Source organism: Balaenoptera borealis (genome assembly GCF_965194805.1).
Source record: "Balaenoptera borealis genome assembly, chromosome: 5".
Taxonomy (NCBI): Eukaryota; Metazoa; Chordata; class Mammalia; order Artiodactyla; family Balaenopteridae; genus Balaenoptera; species Balaenoptera borealis.
The window spans coordinates 87,775,058-87,798,039 of record NC_138862.1 but is presented as its reverse complement, the minus strand read 5'-3'; the positions used below and the strand labels follow the sequence as shown (position 1 = coordinate 87,798,039).

General features: G+C 38.5%; 1 protein-coding gene, 1 long non-coding RNA gene and 1 pseudogene across 3 annotated transcripts in view; 1 reads left to right on the top strand and 2 right to left on the bottom strand.

The window, feature by feature from the left end:
• Positions 1-22,853, bottom strand: part of LOC309629719 (cyclin-Y-like protein 1) — an 83,181-nt gene extending 60,328 nt beyond the window's left edge. The window contains exon 1 of the mRNA XM_082394187.1: positions 22,771-22,853. Within this exon, the coding sequence (XP_082250313.1) occupies positions 22,771-22,789 (19 nt within the window). The 5' untranslated portion in view covers positions 22,790-22,853. The remainder of the gene's footprint in view (positions 1-22,770) is intronic.
• On the bottom strand, positions 4,298-7,029 carry LOC309629828. Its single transcript, XR_014245249.1, has 2 exons — positions 5,736-7,029; positions 4,298-5,385 (listed from the first exon to the last, which is right to left on the bottom strand). It is a non-coding gene; the product is annotated as an uncharacterized lncRNA (long non-coding RNA).
• On the top strand, positions 7,085-15,809 carry LOC309629785 (protein CEBPZOS pseudogene; annotated as a pseudogene). Its single transcript has one exon. The product of its transcript is annotated as a protein CEBPZOS pseudogene (transcript).
• Positions 22,854-22,982: the final 129 nt, after the last annotated feature.

The following is a 22,982-nucleotide window of genomic DNA, read 5'->3' as shown; positions in this document are numbered from 1 at the left end:
AGGTGTACACATAATGATTTAAAATATGTAAATATTGCAAAATGATTACCACAGTAAGTCTAGTTAAAATCCATCATGGGACTTCCCTGGTGGTCCAGCAGTTAAGACTCTGTGCTTCCACTGCAGGGGGCACAGGTTTGATCCCTGGTCAGAGAACTAAGATCCCACATGCTGCATGGTGCGCCAAAAAAAACAAAAAAATCCATCACAAGACATAGCGACAAATTTTTTCTTATGATAGAAACTTTTAAGATCTACCCTCTTCGCGGGACTTCCCTGGCAGCTCAGTGGTTTAGAATCCGCCTGCCAATGCAGGGGACATGGGTTTGATCCCTGGTCCGGGAAAATCTCACATGCCGTGGAGCAACTAAGCCCGTGCGCCACAACTACTGAGCCTGCGCTCTAGAGCCCATGAGCCACAACTACTGAAGCCTGTGCGCTCTAGAGCCCACGTGCCACAACTACTGAGCTCACGTGCTGCAACTACTGAAGCCCGAGCACCTAGAGCCCGTGCTCCACAACAAGAGAAGCCACCACAATGAAAAGTCCGCACACCACAACAAAGAGTAGCCCCTGCTCGCTGCAGCTAGAGAAAGCCCACACCCAGCAACGAACACCCGATGCAGCCAAAACAAAAAAAAAAAGATCTACTCTCTTAGCAACTTTCAAATATACAGTACAGTATTATTAACTATAGTCATTTAAGTCCCCAGGACTTATTTCTTTTATAACATGAAATTTATACCTTTTTACCACCTTTACTATTCCACCCACCCTTCAATCTTCTCATATGTAAAGAGAGAATAATAATATATATCTTACAGGGTTATTAAGAGGCTTAGAAGAGTACAATGTCTAGCATTTGGTAGGTGCATAATAATGATAACTGTTACTAATAAATGATTTTTGCAGAATTTGCAATTTTATTTATTTATTTGTTTGTTTGTTTGTTTGTTTTTAGGCTGCACCATGCAGCATGTGGGATCTTAGTTCCCTGACCAGGGATTGAACCCATGCCCCCTGCATTGGGAGCATGGAGTCTTAACCACTGGACCACCAGGGACGTCCCAGAATTTGCAATTTTAGAAATCCTTGATGTACATGAGAATTATCTGGGAAACTTTTAAAAGTTGTTGATGCCTGGGCTTTACCCTGGAGATTGATTTACTTAGTCTGGAGCCTGGGCCTTTTTTAAAATTTTTACACAATTTATGCACATGATTATTCACAGTAGATTCCTTTCTGATAGTCAAAACTGGAAACAAGCAACTAGCAATGCATGAGTGGTTACACAAACTGTGGTATCTCCATAACAGGGAACACCACTCAGCAATAAAAAGGAACAATCTACTGTTAATATGCAGCAACTTGAATGGACCTCAAGGGCATTATGCTGAGTGAAACAAAGCCAATCTCAGAAGGTTACTATACTACTCAAAATAACTATACAGTACTACCCAAGGTAATCTACAGATTTAGTGCAATCCATATCAAAATACCCATGACATTTTTCAGAGAACTAGAACAAATAATCCTAAAATTTATATGGAACCACAAAAGACCCAGAATTGCCAAAGCAATCCTGAGAAAAAAGAACAAAGCTGGAGGTATAACCCCTCCAAACTTCAGACTATACTACAAAGTTACAGTAATCAAAACACTGTGGTATTGGCATACAGACATATAAATCAATGGAACAGAATAAAGAGTCCAAAAGTAAACCCACACACCTACAGTCAATCTACGACAAAGGAGACAAGAATATACAATGGAGAAAAGACAATCCCTTCAACAAGTGGCGTTGAGAAGCCTGGACAGCTACATGTAAAGGAATGAAAGTAGAACATTTTCTCACACCACATACAAAAATAAGCTCAGAATGGATTAAAGACCAAAGTGGAAGACATGACACCATAAAACTCCTAGAATAAAATATAGGCAAAACATTCTTTGACATAAATCTTAGCAATATCTTCTTAGATCAGTCTCCCAAGGCAAAAGAAGTAAAAATAAACAAATGAAACCTAATCAAACTTAAAAGCTTTCTCACAGCAAAGGAAACCATCAACAAAACAAAAAACAACCTATGGAATGGAAGACAATATTTGCAAATGATGTGACTGACAAGGGGTTAATATCCAAAATATACAAAAAACTCATACAGCTCAATAACAAAAAAACAACCACCCAATCAAAAAATGGGCAGAAGACCTAAATAGACATTTCTCCAAAGATGACACACAGATGACCAACAGGCACATGAAAAGATGCTCAACACCACTAATTATTAGAGAAATGCAAATCAAAACCACAAGGAGGTATCACCTCACACCAGTCAGAATGGCTATCATCAAAAAGTTTACAAACAATATATGCTGGAGAAGGTGTGGAAAAAAGGGAACTCTTGTACACTGTTGGTGAGAATGTAAATTGGTGCAGTTACTGTGGAAGACAGTATGGAGGTTCCTCAAAAAACTAAAATAGAACTACCACATGATCCAGCAATTCCACTCCTGGGTATATATCCGAAGAAAACAAAAACACTAATTTGAAAAGATACACACACCCCAATGTCACAGCAGCATTGTTTACATTTGCCAAGATACGGACCTAAGTGTCTATCAACAGATGAATGGATAATGAAAATGTGATATATATACATATATATATGTATATAATGGAATGTTACTCAGCCATAAAAAAGAATGAAATTTTGCCATTTGCAACAACATGGATGGACCTGGAGGGTATTATGCTTAATGAAATAAGTCAGACAGAGAAAGACAAATACTGTATGATATCACGTATATGTGGAATCTAAAAAAATAAAATGAATGAATATAACAAAACAAATAGACTCAAAACAAACTAGTGGTTATCAGTGGAAAGAGGGAAGGGGGAAGAGGCATTATTGGGGCAGGGGATTAAGAGACACAAACTATTATGCACAAGCTACAAGGATATATTGTACAGCACAGGGAATATAGCCAATACTTTATAATAAATTCAAATGGAGTATAACCTTAAAAAATAAAATAAAATTTCAAGAGGGAAAAATATTGCATAGAACTACACACAGGCACAAGCATGCACAAAGGAGTGTAAATAAAACTGGTAAAATCTGAATAAGGTCTGTGGATAGCACCTTTTGATATTATACTATAGTTATCTAAGATGCTACCATGGGGAAAACAGGGTGAAAGGTACACAGGGTTTCTCTGTACTGCTTTTGCCATATCCTGTGAATTTATAATTATTTCAAAATAAGAAGTAAAAAAAAACAAAAACTCTTTTGCATGCAACAACTTGGATAGATCTTAAGGGCATTATGCAGAATGAGGAAAACAATCTCAAAAGACCACATATTGTATGATTCCATGTATATAAAATTCTCAAGGGAATTCCCTGGTGGCACAGTGGTTAAGACTCTGTGCTCCCAATGTAAGGGGCCCACGTTCAATCCCTGGTCAGGGAACTAGATCACACATGCATGCTGCACTAAGAGTTCACATGCCACAACTAAGGAGCCTGCATGCCACAACTAAGGAGCCTGCATGCCGCAACTAAGGAGCCCTAGAGCTGCAACTAAGACCCGGCACAACCAAATAAATAAATAAATAAAAATTTTTTAAATTCTGAAAATGACAAAAATATAGAGATGCAACACAGACTAGTGGTTTTCAGAGGCTAAATGTTAAGTGGCGGGGAAAGGGGTACATGTGATTTTAGAAAGGTAGCATACGGGGGATCTTTATGGTTATGGAATAGTTCTGTATTTTGATTGCAGTTATGGTGGTAGGAATGTCCATAGGTGATAAAATGTCATAGGGCTATACAAACACATTGTATCAATTTCCTGATTTGGATATTGTACTAAATTTAACCAAAAATGTAACCACTGGGAGATACTGAGTAAAGGGTACACAGGACCTCTCTATACTATGTTTGCAACTTTCTTGTGAATCTGTATTTCAAAATAGTTTTAAAAAAATAAGACCTGGGGCTTCCCTGGTGGCGCAGTGGTTGAGAATCTACCTGCCTATGCAGGGGACACAGGTTCGAGCCCTGGTCTGGGAAGATCCCACATGCTGCGGAGCAGCTGGGCCCGTGAGCCACAATTACTGAGCCTGCACGTCTGGAGCCTGTGCTCCGCAACAAGAGAGGCCGCGATAGTGAGAGGCCCGCGCACCGCGATGAAGAGTGGCCCCCGCTTGCACAGAAACAAAGACCCAACACAGCCATAAATAAATAAATAAATAAAAAACAAATACTTAAAAAAAAAAAGAGCTTATCTTCAAAAAAAAACTAAAAAAAAAAAAAAAAAAGACCTCCAGGTGATTTATATGCATACACGTTTTTGGAAATACTAACCCTTTTTGCTAACTCAGAAATATTAAATGAAGGGGAACAGAATTATGATTTGCTCAAATTGTTAGTTAACAATCTAGTCACCTGGGGAGATAATTTTTTTTTTTTTTAAAGCCCAGGCTCCAAACTAACTAAATTAGATTCTGACACAATGATTCTCAGATTCTGGGGCCTGAGATTCTGCACTTATAACAAGATGTCAGGTGAGTAGCAAAGAACAACTACTGTCAAGAAGGGAGCACCGCTACACTGAAATGATGTAGTACCACATAAGTAGATGCTTTTGTTAATGTGTATAAGAAAACTCATCATTAATCTACTTGTTTTCTTTTATCTCCTCACCAAAATAATAGCAACTACCATTGGAAAGCATTATGAGGCTCCAAGTTGTTCTGAAAAATGAAATACATTTGCAAATACAAGCAAATAAAATCTTTTACAAGTATTTCCATAATCACCAAGTATATCTGCACTGGGAGGAAGGGTCCTAAAGACACTAAACTAGCCTTCAGAGACACAGAAGAGAGCCATGGAGAGAAAAGTATAAGTCATCCTTATACTAACTGGAGGTGGGAGGAAGAATCCTTTGCTCTAAATCAGCCAAGCTATGAGAATAATGAGAACTTCTAGGAGCCGTCTCTAGCTAACATGTGTCTGCTAGTAGCCACACCCCTCCCTAATCGCTCCATTCCCCTGCCCCTCACTCCACAACCATAACTCTGATCCACAGTGAGGGAAATGAGTCAGATGCACAGAGAGAAACAGGAGGGAGAGAAATTGAGCAATTGTTTAATTGTTCTAGTCATTTCCACCTATCCATCTTCCTTTCTCAGTTATCATGACTTTTAAAATAATGTTTTACTTAGATGAAAGTAATATATGTACTTTTTCTTAAGTTAAATTGTTTTATTAGGCTTCTAATACACAACAGCAGTTTTCTTGCTTTAGCCCTCCCCATACCCAGTTTCTGGCCCCCAAGGCAATCCAACTCTTTTGGTCCTGATGCTTTCCTAGTTACTTTTTTTTTTTTTATTACTTTTTTTTTTTTAATTATTAGCACCTTTAATTATTATTTATTTATTTATTTATTTATTTGGCTGTGTTGGGTCTTCGTTTCTGTGCGAGGGCTCCCTCTAGCTGCGGCAAGCGGGGGCCACTCTTCATCGCGGTGCGCGGGCCTCTCACTATCGCGGCCTCTCTTGTTGCAGAGCACAGGCTCCAGACGCGCAGGCTCAGCAGTTGTGGCTCACGGGCCTAGTTGCTCCGCGGCATGTGGGATCTTCCCAGACCAGGGCTCGAACCCGTGTCCCCTGCATTAGCAGGCAGACTCTCAACCACTGCACCACCAGGGAAGCCCCCCTAGTTACTTTTTTATAGCTTCTTTTTTTTTTCTATGTATTTCTAAACAGCATGATTATAGGGAAACTTCATTTTTCGAATTCAGTTATCTTTTATTGGCATTCTACTCTTGATCAAAAGTGTTTAGATGTCTTGTACCTCCATCTATTTCCAGGGAACAACTTCCCTCCACCCCCCCCCCCCACACACACACACACACTCCCTCCCTATACAGTTTTTGGTTTCTTGGTATTTTTTGGTTAAACAAGTATTTAGTATTTATATAACAACTTTGTAAATAACTATTACTCTCACCTGAGCCATTTCCTTTCTCAATGCACTTTTAATTTTCCCTGGAGTTAATAAGTGCTTTCTTTGGCTTAATTTTCTAATTCCTTTCAAGTTCTATACCATAACTGCTTTAAAAAAAATAGCAGGTACTCTACTGGATTAACTATTTACTTACTTAATTTTTCTAAAATTAATTAATTTATTTATTTTAAATGGATTTTTGGCTGTGCTGGGTCTTCGTTGCTGTGCACAGGCTTTCTCTAGTTGCAGCAAGCGGGGGCTAGTCTTCATTGCGGTGCGTGGGCTTCTCATTGCGGTGGCTTCTCTTGTTGAGGAGCATAGGCTCTAGGCGTGCGGGCTTCAGGAGTTGTGGCACGTGGGCTCAGTAGTTGTGGCTTGAGGGCTTAGTTGCTCCTCGGCATGTGGGATCTTCCTGGATCAGGGATTGAACCTGTGTCCCCTGCACTGGCAGGCGGATGCTTAACCACTGAGCCACCAGGGAAGTCCCTACTTACTTAATTTTTAAATGTAGACATGTCTAGGATCCTCCACTTTCCTCCTCTAATCTAGGTTATTTTTATTCTAGGCCTTCTACAATACTGTGTTCTGGGAATTATTTTTCCCATCATCCTGGGAATTCACACCTTTCTCTTATGTTGTGTTCCCTATTTACTGAGGCCCCTAAATTCCTTCTTTGATTCACTCCCTTATTTTAATGGAGTACATTCTCCAGAGCTTTCTGAAGAAGAGCACATTGGCATAAGGATTCTGAAGTCTTTCTTGTCTTCTACCCTCACATTTGATTGGTAGTATGGTAGCTATAGAATTCTAGACTGGATTTCAGTTTTCCTTGGAATTCTGAAGGCGTTGCTTTCAAAATTTCCAGCTTTCCTCTCCTTTGAATGTGATCTGTTCCCCCTCCCCAACCCTAGAGTTTTAGAATCTTCTCTTTAGAGAAGATTATTATTGAATTATTGAATATTATTCAATATTAATAATATTAATTATTATTAATTCAATAATTATTGAATTATTATTCAATAATTATTGTTAATTCAACAATTATTAATTAATTATTAATATTAATTATCAATAATTATCAATATTATTTATTCAATAATATTATTGTTGTTGAATTATTATTATAATAATTATTAAGTATTACTATTATTATTGAATTATTATTATTATTGAATCTTTTTCAATAATATTCTAAAACCTCACAATGCTTTAATGCTTTTTGTTTGTTTGTTTCATTCATTTCACTAGGCACTCAATGAACCCTTTCAATCTGGAGACTCATGAACTTCTCTTCTGAGAAATCTTTATTTTTTTTCCCTTGATTATTTCCTCTCTTTTCTGTTCTTTTTGGACCTCCTTTATTTGAATATTGGACCTGCTCAAATGATTCTATGTTTTCTCTTCTTATTCAGTTCTCTTTTTTTCTACTTTGACGATGTCTTCAACTTTATCTCCCAAAGCTTCTATTAATTTATTTTTTTGTACAGCACAGGTAAATATAGCCATTATTTTATAATAACTTTAAATGGAGCATAATCTATAAAAATATTGGGGACTTCCCTGGCAGTCCAGTGGTTAAGACTCCAATGCAGGGGGCACAGGTTCGATCCCTGGTTGGGGAACTAAGATCCTACATGCTGCATGGTGCAGCCAAAAAAAAAAGTCTTATAAAAATATTGAATCACTATGTTGTACTTCTAAAAATAATATTGTAAATCAACGATACTTCAATAAAAAATTTAATTTTTAGTTTAACTAATACCTTTTTAATTTCCAAAAACTCTTCCTTGACTGCTGAATATTTATTTTTAGAGCATTTTTTTCTCATTTCATAGATTCAATATCATCTTTTGCTCCTTGGATTATCTCTTTTCTTGTAAATTTTTTTAATGTTTGTTTTATTTTCTCTTTCATGTTAAATGCTTTTCCCAAATCTCTCATGATCCTTGGGTGCTGTCCATATTTAAGCGTAAGGCATGAAAAAGATAGTTGGAAGCTAAGCGTGGGCTTGTGATCAGGCTGGGACACAGGTGCTTCCCTGGGTGCCCACCTTCCCTACTGCCAATATCTGTAAGTTTTTTTCCTTGGATTATTAACTGGTTTCCCAAGAGAAGAACCATCCCATTTCTAAGCCTGAAAATCAGTCTTCTGACAGCTGTGTGAGGGAAAGAGGCTGGAGTCTAACCATGAACTCTGCAAACTTTCCCTCAGCTCCCACTCTCAGTTCAGTTGGACCTCCCTTCCCTTTGCTGTTTCTCATATTTCCAAATCCAGTCTCTGAGTCAACCTCTCTAAAGAGTAAACTTTCAATCCTAGAGGCTTGTCTTAGTCCACTCAGGCTGCTATAACAAAGATACCCTAAACTGAACGCTTTAAACAACAAACATTTATTTCTCACATTTCTTTTTTTTTCTTTAACTTATTTATTTATTCATTTTTGGCTGCGTTGGGTCTTCGTTGATGCACACGGGCTTTCTCTAGTTGCGGCGAGTGGGGGCTACTCTTCGTTGCAGTGTGCGGGCTTCTCATTGGAGTGGCTTGTCTTTGTTGAGGAGCACGGGCTCTAGGCGTGTGGGCTTCAGTAGTTGTGGCACGTGGGCTCAGTAGTTGTGGCACGTGGGCTCTAGAGCTCAGGCTCAGTAGTTGTGGTGCACGGGCTTAGTTGCTCCGCGGCACATGGGATCTATCCCAGACCAGGGCTTGATCCCGTGTCCCTTGCAATGGCAGGCGTATTCTTAACCACTGCGCCACCAAGGAAGTCCTTATTTCTCACATTTCTGGAGGCTGGGAAGTCTAAGATCTAGAAGCCAGCTGACCCTTGCAAGTACACACCTCAGGATGGAGGCACTATGGATCCACTGGCAAAGAAGATCTTTAAAGGAGGTTTAGTAGCTGAACTTGTGGACATTTTTGGAGCATATATTTTGTTTAAAAAGATAAACACAAGCCAAGATTTCAGGCAAACAATGAGGAAGAAATTCCCCTTCATCTTGGAAGTTTATTACAAATCCATTGAACACTGTGGAATGTACGGAATCAGAGAGCAAGATCAAGAAAAGTGGCTGAACAGCAAAAATTAGGAATTTGACCATGATCAAGGTTTGCCCTATTTCACAGTATCAGGCAAAATTAAAATACCGAAGTTGACATGGATGCATTTTAGAATATTTAAGGTTAAATGTAAATTCTAACTAAGTCAGAGGTTTTGTTCTTTGGACTAACTGTTAAAAAACTGATGGAAGGTTTGTTTACTACTCAAAATAAAGTGGTTCTCCTTAAAAAAAAAAAAGAAAAGAAAAGATGCCAGCAGATTTGGTGTCTGGTGAGAGCCTACTTCCTGGTTCATAGATTATGTCTTCTCACACTGTGTCCTCAGATGGTGGAAGAGACAAGGGAGCTCCCTTTGGGCACTAACCCCAAACATGAAGCCTCCACCGTCATGACCGAATCACTTCCCCAAGGCCCCACCTCCTCATAATATCATATTGGGGGTTTGGATTTTAAGATATGAATTTGGGGGGGGACACAAATGTTCAGTTCATAACAAGGACTTAACTGCTTTCTTATGTAGACTTTCATGTTCATATAGACTTTCTCATATTTTCAGTCCCACTCATGCCCATACCTGTTGTGTATATTTTGAGCCTTTCCAGGATACTACTGTGAAAATTGGCCTGCTCCTTGGAATTACCCTCTTATAGGCAGTTAGATTTGAGAAAATGAAAAACAGCCCTGCTGGCAATCAGACAGTGATATTCCTCCAGAACTTAAACAATGTTTCCAAGGGACATGAAGAAGGTCACATAAACAGCATTTCTATACAAGGTGATACCACAGCTGCAAAAATGACTAACAATCTTTTCTTCTAAGTGATTGCTGCATTGTTACCAATGACATCCCTGGTCTGGCTTTTTTCTTTCAGTTTCCTGAAAAAAGACTTCTGAGATATCCAATTGCTGAAAGGCCCCCATTTCTCAACCATATCCCATCCAAAGATGGCACCTCACTTCCCTAATCCCTCTTTAGAATCATGCAGCAAAAACCCTACCCTATAAGAATTCCTTCCCAATTCTCCCTTCCTGAGATGCCTCCAAGTTTCCTCTGGGGTGTGTTCTCCCTTGCTGCAGAAAACTAAACAAACATAACTTTAACTCCAGGTGTGTTCCTGATGATCTCTGGTGGGTGAACATTGACAGAATTCAGCTTTCTGTGGTCTGCTAAGTTAGTTAAGTCCTGTGTATCTAATTTCCAGGTTCTAAATATTGTTGCGCTCTCTCTCTGAGGCGGCCATAAGTTGGATCCCCCTTTTCCGCTAGCTGTGAGCCAACACTCTAGTGCCTAAAATTGTTTAAATTAGATTTCTATCAGTTGCAGCAAGTTCCTGAGAGTGTTAATGGCAGAAAATCCTCAAATGAATAAATCTGAGATAGCATCTCCCACCCTACGCTTATAAGCCATGACACTGAGTCCTGAGCATATAAGTGTATCTCCAGACCAAGTCCTTCTACAAAGCATTAGATCTGCCTACCAAACTCCATCTGTATTGTCAAATTCAGCAATATCAAAACCTAATTCATCCTCCTTTGCCACCACACTTGCTCCCCCTCCTGCATTCCCTATGCCAGTTAATTTACCATTTAATCAGACACTAGAAATTCATTCTATGTTATATTATATTTCCTTTTCTTCATCTCCAAACATCTTATTATCACCAGGTTCTGACAAATTCACCTCCTGAATACTTCTTGAATTTGTCCAGTTCCTCTGTCCTTAACACTACTGCCCTGTTTCAAAGTCTTTATCATCTGCCACCTAGAATAATACAGCTTCTAACTCTTTTCTGTACCTCCTGGGAAGCAACCCTTATTCCATACTGTTGTTGCTAGAAGTCACCATTAAAATGCAAATCTGATGTTTATGCTACCACTTATCAGTGGCTTCCTACTGGCTGCAGGATAAAGTCTAAGCTCCTTATCAAGACAAACAAAACCCTCCCAGATCTGGTCCCTGCCATTTTTCTAGTCTAAAAACACATTCAACTTCAAATTTAACGCTTTATTCCAGAAATACCAAACGTGTTGTTTCTCATCTCCTTTGTACATGCATTCCCTCTGGCCAACAAACTTCTCCTTCTTTGTCACATGGCTGATTCCTACTTATCTTCCAAGAAGCCCTGCCTACCCTGCACTCCCCAGCTTAGGTAACATTTGTTTAACCCAGAAGACTATCAGGTTCTCATGGGTAAGGGCTTTCTTTTATTCTACTTTGTATTTCCCAGTGAGTAGCATAAACACAGGCACATAATACGCATCCTATAGATAATTGTTATCACTTAAAATAGGATATTATAACTATACGATATTTTATATAAGCCTCATGGTAACCAGAAAGGAAAAACCTGTAGTAGATACACAGAAGATTATGATAAAGGAGTCAAAGCATACTGCCATAAATATTTATCAAATCACAATGTAAGACAGCAAGAGAGGGCTCAAGGAACAAAGGATCTACAAAAGAGTCGGAAAACAATTAACAAAATGGAAATAGTAAGTTCTTACCTATCAGTAATTACTTTCAACATAAGTGTATTAAATTCTCCAATCAAAAGACATGGAATGGGAGTTCCCTTGTGGCCTAGTGGTTAGGATTCCAGGCTTTCACTGCTGTGGCCCAGGTTCAATCCCTGGTAGGGGAACTGAGATCCCGTGAGCCACAAGAGTTTCACTTTAGCTTTAAGGACACACATAGGCTAAGAGTGAAGAGATAGAAAAAGATATTCTAAACAAATGGTAACCAAAAAAAAGCGGGGACAGACTTTAGATAAAATAGGCTGTAAGCTAAAAATGGTCAAAAGAGACAAAGATGGTTATTATATAAAGATAAAAGGGTCAATTTATCAAGGAGATACAGCAATATTAAATATTTATGCACCCAACATCAGAGCACCTAAATGTATAAAGCAAATACTAACTGAACTAAAATAGAAATAAACAGCAATACAGTAATAGTTGGGGACTTTAATACCTAACTCTCAGCAGTGGCTAATCCTGACAGAAAATCAATGAAGAAACAGCAGGTTTGAACAACACTGTAGAGAAAATATACACAGATACAGAACTTTCCATACAACAGGAGAATACACATTCTTCCCAAGTGCACATGGAACATTTTCTAGGATAAGATCATATGCTAAGCCACAAAACAAGTATCAACAAATTCAAGATAGAAATTATATCAAGTATCTTTTCCAATCATAATGGTATGAAACTAGAAATCAATAACACAAGGAAATCTGAAAAATTCACAAATACATGGAAATTAAACAACACATTCCTGAACAACCAATGGATTAAAGAAGAAATCAAACGAGAAATTTAAAAAAATCATGAGACAAACAAAATAGGAACACAATGTATCAAAACATATGGGATGCAACAAAAGCAGTTCTAAGAGGAATGTTTATAGCTATTAATGCCTACCTTAAGAAAAAAAGAAAGATCTCAAATGAACAACTGAACAGTACACCTCATGGAACTAGAAAAAGAAGAACAAACTAAGCCTAAATTTAGCAGAAGGAAATAATAAACATTAGAGCAGAAATAAATAAAATAGAGAATAGGAAAGCAATGGAAAAGATGAACAAAACTAACAGTTGATTCTTTCAAAAGATTAACAAAATTGACAAACCTTTAACTAGACTACATACTAACAATGAACTACCTAAAAAATATAAAGAAAGAAAACAGTCCCATTTACAATAACATCAAAAATAATAAACTACTTAGGAATAAATTTAACCAATTTGAAAGATCTGTACACTGAAAACGCTAAGGCATTGATTAAAGGAATTGAAGAAGACACAAATAAATGGAAAGATACTCCATGTTCATGGATAAGAAGAATTAATACTGTTAAATGTCTATTCTCCCCAAAGCCATCTATAGATTCAATGCAATCCCTATCAAAATTCCAATGGCATTTTTTTTTTTTTTACAGAAATAGAAAAAAAAAAATCCTAAAATTTGTATGGAACCACAAAAGAATAGCCAAAGCAATCTTCAGAGAGAAGAACAAAGCTGGAGGCGTTACATGTCCTTATTTCAAAGTATATTAAAAAGCTATAGTAATCAAAACAGTGTGGTACCAGCATAAAAACAGACACATAGTTTCCTAATCTGTAGTATGAGGAAAGCAAAATCACCTATGGACTTGCTCTGAATACTAAATAAAGATTTTTTAGTACCTAGTATAAACAAACAAACAAAAAACAGACACATAGACCAATGGAACATAATTGAGAGCCCAGAAATAAACCAATGCATTTACAGCCAACCTATATTTGACCAGGTAGTGAAGAATATTCACTAGGGAAGAGATAGTCTCTTCATTAAATGGTGTTGGGAAAACTGGATATTTACATTCAAAAGAATGAAACTGGACCCCTATCTTACAACAGTTGGAAAAACTACCTCAAAATGGATTGAAACTTAAATGTAAGGTCTGAAGTCATAAAACCCCTAGAAGAAAACAGGGAAAGCTCCTTGATATTGATCTTGGCAATGATTTTTTTAGCTCTGACACCAAAAGCACAATCAAGAAAAGCTTAAATAGACAAGTGGGACTACATCAAACTAAAAAGCTTCTGTGCAGCAAAAGAAATGATCAACAAAGTGAAAAGGCAATCTATGGAATGGGAGAAAATATGTGCAAGCCATCTATCTAAAAAGGGGTTAATATCCAAAATATATAAGGAACTCCTACATCTCATGGCAAGAAACAAATAATCTAATTTTAAATGGGCAAAGGACCTGAATAGGTATTTTTCCAAATAAGATATACAGATGGCTAACAGGTACCTGAAAACGTGCTCAACATCACTAATCACTAGGGAAATGTAAATCAAAACTACAATGAGATATCACCTCACATCTGTTAGAATGGTTATTATCAAAAAGATAAGAGATAACAAGTGCTGGCCAGGATGTGGAGAAAAGTTGGTGGGAATGTAAATTGGTACAGCCATTCTGGATAACAGTATGGAGGGTCCTCAAAAAAATTAAAAATAAAACTACCATATGATCCAGTAATTCCACTTCTAGGTATATATCCAAAAGAAGTAAAATCACTATATCAAAGATATCTGCACCTCTATGTTTACTGCAGCATTATTTGCAATAGTCAAGACATGGAAACAACTTAAATGTCCATCCATGGATAAATGGATAAAGACATTGTGATAAATATATATATATATTTATATTTGTTATATATATATATGCATATATTTCAGTCATTAAAAAAGAAAGAAATCCTGCAATTTGCAATAACATGGATGAATTTTGAGTGTGCTATGCTAAGTGAAATTAAGTCAGAGAAAGACAAATACTGTATGATCTCACTTATATGTGGAATCTAAAAAAAAATGAACTCACAGAAACAGAGACTAGATTGATGGTTTCCAGGAGCCAGTGGGGAACTGGTAAGGGAAATGGGTGAAGGTGGTCAAAGGGTACAAACTACCATTTATAAGATGAATAAATCTGGGGATCTAATGTACAGCATGGTGACTATAGTTAACAATATGTGTTAACTAACCTTATTGTGGTAATCATTTTGTGATATATGTGTATGTCAAATCACCACATTGTACACCTTAAGCTTACACAATATTATATGTCAATTATATCTCAATAAAGCTGAAATAAATAAATAAATAAAAGCTTTTTAAAGTGGATCAAGAGCTTTGGCAGAAAATAAAAATAATTTTGAAATTACACTCTCCATAGAAATTTGGTAAGAAATGTTGCTCACTACAAAAAATGTTAGTAAAAGCTTACAAAGAAATCAAATAGATATCAATTTTGGCTATTTTACTTTTTCTTTCATTTTCAACCTACCTATGCCATTGAATTTGAAGTTTCTTGTAAGCAGCTATCATTGGATCAAATATTTTTTAATCAACACTGCCAATCTCCGTCTTTTAATGATGTATTTAGACCACTTACATTTAAAGTAAGTATTGATAAGTTAGGGCTTAAGTAGGTCATTTTGTTATTTGTTTTCTGTTTGTTTCCTCTGTTTCTCATTCCTATGCTTCTCTTTTCCTACCTTCCTGTGGATTTTTGGATGCTTAGGATTCCACTTTTATTTATTTGAAGTGTTTTTTAGTACACTGCATTGTATAGTTTTCCTAGTATTTGCTCTACTTATTAGAATACACATATGCAATTTACCATAGCCTACTGGTATAAATATTTTACCACTTCAAGGGAAATGTAGAAGCCTAACTTTACTTAGGTCCCTTTACCCCCTCCACTTTTTAAACACAATAATCTCATGCATTTCCTCTATATACAATGAGCACATTATATAATGTTATAATTTTTGCTTCAACAATCAAATATGATTTAAGAAACTCAGGAGGGCTTCCCTGGTGGTGCAGTGGTTGGGAATCCACCTGCCAATGCAGGGGACACGGGTTCGAGCCCTGGTCTGGGAGGATCCCATATGCCGCGCAGCAACTAAGCCCGTGTGCCACAACTACTGAAGCCTGCGCGCCTAGAGCCTGTGCTCTGCAACAAGGGAAGCCACCACAATGAGAGGCCCGCACACCGCAACAAAGAGTAGCCCCCGCTCGCCGCAACTAGAGAAAACCCATGTGCAGCAACGAAGACCCAATGAAGCCAAAAATAAATAAAATAAAATAAATAAATTTATAAAAAGAAACTCAGGAAAAGGCTAAAACATACACACAAAGCTTGTGCATATGTGACTTCATATTTGTGCTGATGTATTTTTTTTTTAAAGAAATTCACGTTCTTTTATTTATTTATTTATTTATTTATTTATTTATTTATTTATGACTGTGTTGGGTCTTCGTTTCTGTGCGAGGGCTTTCTCTAGTTGTGGCAAGTGGGGACCACTCTTCATTGCGGTGCACGGGCCTCTCACTATCGCGGCCTCTCTTGTTGCGGAGCACAGGCTCCAGACGTGCAGGCTCAGTAATTGTGGCTCACGGGCCCAGTTGCTCTGTGGCATGTGGGATCTTCCCAGACCAGGGCTCGAACCCGTGTCCCCTGCATTGGCAGGCAGATTCTCAACCACTGCGCCACCAGGGAAGCCCTGTGCTGATGTATTTTAAGCATAAATTTCTAGAAGTGGGATTTATCAATTGAATGGTAAATTTACCTGTAATTTCACTAATATTGTCAAAATCTTCCTCAGGGGTTTTACCATTTTGCATTCATGAAATCGCTGGTTTCCCTGCAACTTCTCCAAGAGTTTGTTGCCAAATTTTGGGATTTACACCAATCAGATAGTTAGAAATGATAGCTCAGGGCTGTGTGGCATGAGAAGCTTAGTTCCCTGACCAGGGATCGAACATGCACCCCTTGCAGTGGAAGCATGGAGTCTTAACCATTGGAGCGTCAGGTAAGTCCCAGGGTAGTTTTAATTTGTATTTATATTAATAAGAATTAATTTGAGTATTTTTTTCATATGTTTAAGGGCCACTTCTATTTCTTTCTCTGTGAACTGTTTTGTCTCCATTTTTAAAAAGAAGCTTTCCTCATGTTCCCTCACAACTACCTCTGCCTACATCTCATTGGTTAGACCTGTGTCTTAATACCACCTCTATCTTCAAGGGAGGCTGGAAAACACAGTTTTTAAGTTGGACACATTTCAGTCTCAAGTAAGGATTTTGTTCATAAGGAAGATATATAGAGATAGAGAACTGAAAGTCTCAGTCTCAATGATTTTGATTTTAATCTTTAATTTTCAGAGGTCCTTACAGAAATAAAAATGAAATAGCCAAAGAAGCAAGAAGTGTTATAAGCTTGGAAAATGTGACTGAATTATTTAGCTGTACTCAATAATGTTTTGTTTCTCCTCAGAAAATGAGACCTCTGAATCTGTTTAATATTAACAGAGCCAAATAAATTAACAAAAACAGAGTAATTTCTCTCCCCCACCCCAGAAGCCTGGCTATTTTGTTTTGTACTTCTGCCTTCTTTTTGTAAGCTAGCAAAGACTAAGAGAAGCAAAATTCCTTAAAGTGCAAATCTTTAGAGTTCTGTTTGTAATAAAATTTAAAACACTGAAAGTAAAAAAATGTAAATTCATCTTCCACAATCAATGACATGAAAAAAGTGGGGTGGGGGTTTTTCCAGCTTAACTGCAACTAAAGAAACATAACAAGTAGGTTTGACTATAGACCTTGCTTGGATCTTGTTTTGAAACAAACCAACTGAAAAAAGGACATGTGTAAGACAGAGAAATTTGTGTCTTTGATGATATTAAGGAATTAATGTTCTTTTTGTTAGGTGTGAAAATTATGTGTGTTTATGTAAGAAAATATCCATATTTTATAGAGAATTGTGTAAGAGTGAAATGACCTGGGATTTTCTCAAAATGCTTGAAAAAGAGAAAAAAGAAGAAAAGGAAGGAGGGAGGGAAGGCGGGAGAGCAAAAGGAAAAAAACAAAAGGCAAGTATGGTTTGGTAATTATTGAAAATGGGATGATGGGTATATGAGGGTACATTTATTATTCTCTCTATTCTTATATACATTTGGAAAGTTTATAAAAGTCATGAAAATATCCAAAACGCACGCAGGTTAAAAATGAAAATGATAAATTTAGTGAGATTATTGTCCAAGTAAACTACCCTTTGAATATGCCGGACCTCATCATTTTTATGAGTAAATCAATGATACATAATCCATTTAAAAATTCTTAAAGGGATTTTACACCTGTGAAGGGCAATAAAATCATGACCGACATTCTTTTTGATGTTCCTCCTCAAATCTTTTTTCTTTTTTTAATGGCTTCAAAGAACCTGAAAATCTTGTAGCTTTTTAAGGGTAACTAAGCTAAGCTTGTTTTTTTGGTTTTTTGTTTTGTTTTGTTTTGATATATATTTATTTATTTGGCTGCATCAGGTCTTAGTTGCAGCATGCAGGATCTTTGGTTGCAGCATGAGGGATCTTTTAGTTGCGGCATGTGGGATCTAGTTCCCTAACCAGGGATCAAACCCATGCCCCCTGCACTGGGAACTCAGAGTCTTAACCACCGGACAACCAGGGAAGTCCCAAGCTAAGCCTGTTCTGATGTTATCCTTCCCCTTAAGACTCCATATCAATTTTCCTATTTCAAAACAGATTTAATATTTCAAAACATATTTGGGGGGAAAATTGAATATGAGAGGAATGCCTACTAAGTAAATCTTTGCCATTAAACATACTTTGAACACACAAAACGGACTAAACCTTGTACGAATATTTACACTGCGGTAAGGATTTCATGCATCCTTTCATTTTGTGCTTCATTCATACAATAAATATTAGGTGGTCACTCTGTCAGCACTGTGCTAGGTAAGCTTTGGGTATTAGCAGTCAGCAAGACAGACTGATTTCTTACCTTCTCAAAGCAGACAGTCTACTTGGGAGACCCCGAGAGTCCCCATCCACTGCCTCCAGGAGGTGGTGTTTCACTGTGATTAGTGATCATTATAAATAATTATGTCTTTTGGGTTTTTGAATGCCAACAGGAAAAGCAATGCTACTCAGTTCAGACTAGTCAAAGTTCGGAACAGGTAAACTCTGGATATTCCTGATCATCAAAAGCAGCTCCTGTTACCATTTACTACGGGGCACCACTTGGTATAAGACATGAGAACTGCTACATGAAAATACTCCAAGAAAATTAGAGTTCTAAGAGATTTACATAGATTTTCATTGTGGCCTGATAAGGCTGCTATACAAGCAACTAAAAACATATTTTTGTATTGTCCCCTCCATAGTGGCTACCACAGTTATCTTGCAACTAGTAAGCTTTAATAAATGCTCGTTAAATGAATAAATAATTGAATTTAAAATCCAAAGACATACTAATGGAATATAGATCTTAATAGACTCTGTTCTTTAGCCTCACACCCTGGATGAAGGAATGTATAAATTTAGCCTTTGTCTCAGTCAGTGATGGAAAGTGATTTTTTTTAATCACAGTGGGGTTTTTTTTTAATGTTTCATTTATTTATTTATTTTATTTATTTTGGCTGCGCCGAGTAGCATGTGAGATGGTTCCCCCAACCTGGTCCTCCGCAGGTGAAAGCACCGAATCCTAACCACTAGGCCACCAGAGAACTCCCAGAGAGTGATTCTTCAATAACAAACAATCCCAAAAGCTTATCAATTTAACACAACAAAAGTGTTTCTTGCTCATGTCATGTCTGCTTTGTGTCCTGATAGCTCTCCAGACAGAGGAAGGGAGGGCTAGAGAAGCAAGCACCGGAATGAATTGCCTCCACCTAAGAGTGACACATAGCACTTCTATTGACATTTCAATGACCAAAGCAAGTCATGTGGCTCTACCCAACTTCAAACAGGACAGGGAGTAAAATCACCTGTATGGCTGAGAGTAGAGAGCACCAGAAATTGGATACTGTTGAACAGTAGTAATGCCTACCACAGACCTAACCAGTCAATGAGTTTTCTTCCTAGGGATATCAAACGTATGTATTTACTTCCTAGGGATATCAAATATACCTATTTACTTCCCAGGGATATCAAATATACCTATTTACTTCCTAGGGATATCAAATATACCTATTTACTTCCTAGGGATATCAAATATACCTATTTACTTCCTAGGGATATCAAATATACCTATTTACTTCCTAGGGATATCAAATGTACCTACTTACTTCTTTTCATCATCTATTAACCTCAGTTTCCCTTGACATGGTTTAGCCTTCAGATCCTCACAGGTATGAGTGTCTGAGTTCAAATTTATCAAATGGATACAACACTTGACCTTCCTTCCCAGATGCTATAAATAAAGTCAATACTCTAGAAAATGAAAAGTGTCACACAAACACTGTGGAAGGTATAATTAATATTCTAATAAAGAAGACTAGGGCTTCCCTGGTGGCGCAGTGGTTGAGAGTCTGCCTGCCGGTGCAGGGGACACGGGTTCGAGCCCTGGTCTGGGAGGATCCCACATGCCGCGGAGCGGCCAAGCCCGTGAGCCACAGCTGCTGAGCCTGCGCATCTGGAGCCTGTGCTCCGCAACAAGAGAGGCCGCGATGGTGAGAGGCCCGCGCACCGCGATGAAGAGTGGCCCCTGCTCGCTGCGGCTGGAGAAAGCCCTCGCACAGAAGCGAGGACCCAACACAGCCAAAAATAAATAAATAAATAAATAAAATTTTATTTAAAAAGAAGTCTAGTCTGATTTTATGTATCCATTCATTGATTCATCCAGTTAAAGAAACAATAAAGACTAATAGCAATTGAAAATTGAGCACTGAGTGAAAAAGTTTTATTGCCAAGAAGAGAACTTGACCTAGTACAGAGTCTAGGTAGAATCCCAGAGATGAGGTTCAGAGAAGAAGAAATGGAGTAAGACTTTTAGAGCCAAAAGACTATCTCTGCCTACTTGAAGGAAGCAAAGTGAGTGGACTGACTGGCTGGCTAGATCTGGGCTTGCTGGTTTTGAAAGCACTAGGCTGGCTGCTTGGAAGACCTCTGCCGTGTAGATGGCTCAGAATTACGGAGTCCAGTTTTCTCTGTTGGGAATGTGAGGTCCCTGATGCAAGACTACGGCATGCCGTTGCCTCATGTTTGAGTCAGGACTATGACGCCCAGTTAGGTCTACACTAGTGTCATCAGGCTAGGTAACCTGGATAGAGTTTATCAATTCATTCAACAAGCTGAATCCCTAGACTCTTTACCTGCCCCATCGTCGTTAGACCAAGCTAGGCACCTGTCATGAGCTCCCATACACTCTTTACTTACCTTATATATGTTTAGTCATTACATTCCAGTGCTGTTTCATTGCCTATCTTCTCTACTATAAGGACCAGCATGGCAAGGAACATGTCCATCTTGCTCATACTGTACCCCCAGTACCGAATACAGTGCTGGACATAAGATAGATATGCAATGACTATTTTATTGAGGCTCTATGCCTGTGCTAAGCAGGGAGATGGAACAGACTGGAATATAATAAAACTAGAATTCAAAGTCTGTGGACAGACAATATGATAAACAGGGGTGGAGCCAAATTTTGTGAGAACAGAAGCTTACGCAAACTGAGGGCACCGATTTAAGAAAAATAACAAAATTATAAATGCAAAATTAAGTACCTCATCCTAGAAGAGGTTCATGCAATTGCGGGGACTTGAAGCTTAAAGCTTCATTATCTCCACAGTAAATGCATCTTTGATGATAAGTGGACTAATGCACCAAATACTATAAAATCTCTGAAGAGTGATCAGAGATCTCCGCTAGGGAAAATCAAAGACTTCACAGAAGAGATAAACTGTGAGCTTGATCTTACAGACAGAAACAAAGGAAAGGAATTGCAGGTGGAAGAAACATACCGAAACACACGGATGAGAAACAGCTGGAGCCTATCTGTGGAATAGTGAGAAGCATTGTACTATTTACCCAATGTCAGGTTGGGTGGGGAAAGTCTTAGGCTAGTGGTTCTCAAAGTGTGATCCTGGGACAGCAGCATCAGCATCACCTGATGCTTAAGAAGCCAATAAAGAAATAACATACTCCAAACCGAAGATAGATTAATTACACTACCGTTCCAGGCAGACGGGAGGTGTAAGAAATAAAGTCCAAATTTAGTTGAGGTGTACGTTTTCTATAAGTTGGCTCTCAGAAGAGTCGTCTTAGTCAACAGAGAGCTGATGTCCAGCTGCCAGCACAAATCAAAAGTTCCTCGCTGCCAGGGCACAACGCTAGTGGAATGAAGGCGCCGGCGCTGGCGGGCAAAATGATCTCCTTCCCGGGACCGCTGCACGGTTTCACCACTGCTGGCAAAGAGAAGCCTTCAAAATGGTTCCATAACACCCCCTAGTGGCTTCCACCGTATCAGGTCAAGAAACAGCCCAACTACCCAAGAGGAGGGAATGAAACATACTGTCCTTTACAAATTCCACAAACCTGTGTCAATTCCCTATTCCGTGCCATAACTTACTATACTAGGATTAAAAGGTGCCTCTAAATCTCTTCATATTTTATTCAGGCCATGCCAGCATTCGTAAATAGTCGTTTATTGGGGCTAAACACACACATAAAAGTTATGAAATCGTAAAAAATCGAGACACACACTAGTGTCTCTTTCAAATATGACTTTATCTCCTGGGAGATAGTTGAAGGGGTCAGAGTAAAGTCTATGATAACTATCCGGTGGTTGGTTGGTTGGTTAGTATGTGGTAAGCAAGAAAAGCACAGTAGACGTATGGATAAAAAGACACAGATTGCAGTCCTGACTTTTAGAGTGACCTTGGGCACATGATGATCCATATGGGCTTCATCATCCATTTAACAATTATTTGGACCGGGTGCTGAGGCTACAAAAATGAATAAAACCTAGTCTCTAGACCCTCACAAGCTCACTTTACTAATTTGTAAATTGGGACTAACAACCTTAACTCTTTGTCAAAAAGATTAAACATGTGACCACACCCTGTTCACAAGTTTATTTACGCTTACTTAATTTAATCCTCTCTACCTCTGCTCCTAGAAACTCAAGGTCGGAAAAGGAGTTAAATCATCTAATCCAATCCGCTATAATTTCACACTCATTCCACCAAGATTTTTTGAGTCAGGGAATCCGGCTAAAGCCTAACAATGATTCACGACCTTTTAAGAGCTTAACGCTCCTGCCCCGTGGACAGCTGCCCTTTTTGTCCCCAATAGGCTGCGGCCCCTCTTTGGGGTTTGAAACGCCACATGCCTTACCTACCCCGAGCAAGACCATTCTGGCATGTCCCCAGGCGGAGCTTAGTGGGAAAAGGCCGCCTGGCGCGCGTCGCTTCTCCCACTTCTTCCGTGCGGGAGGGAGGGCCGGGGGCGGGAGGGGGAAAGTTCCCTCGGCAGCCTCGCCGGGAGCAATTCTAGAGGGTGGAATCGCCCGCTCGTTTCGGGAAGGGCGGTCCCCCGCCCGGAAGGGA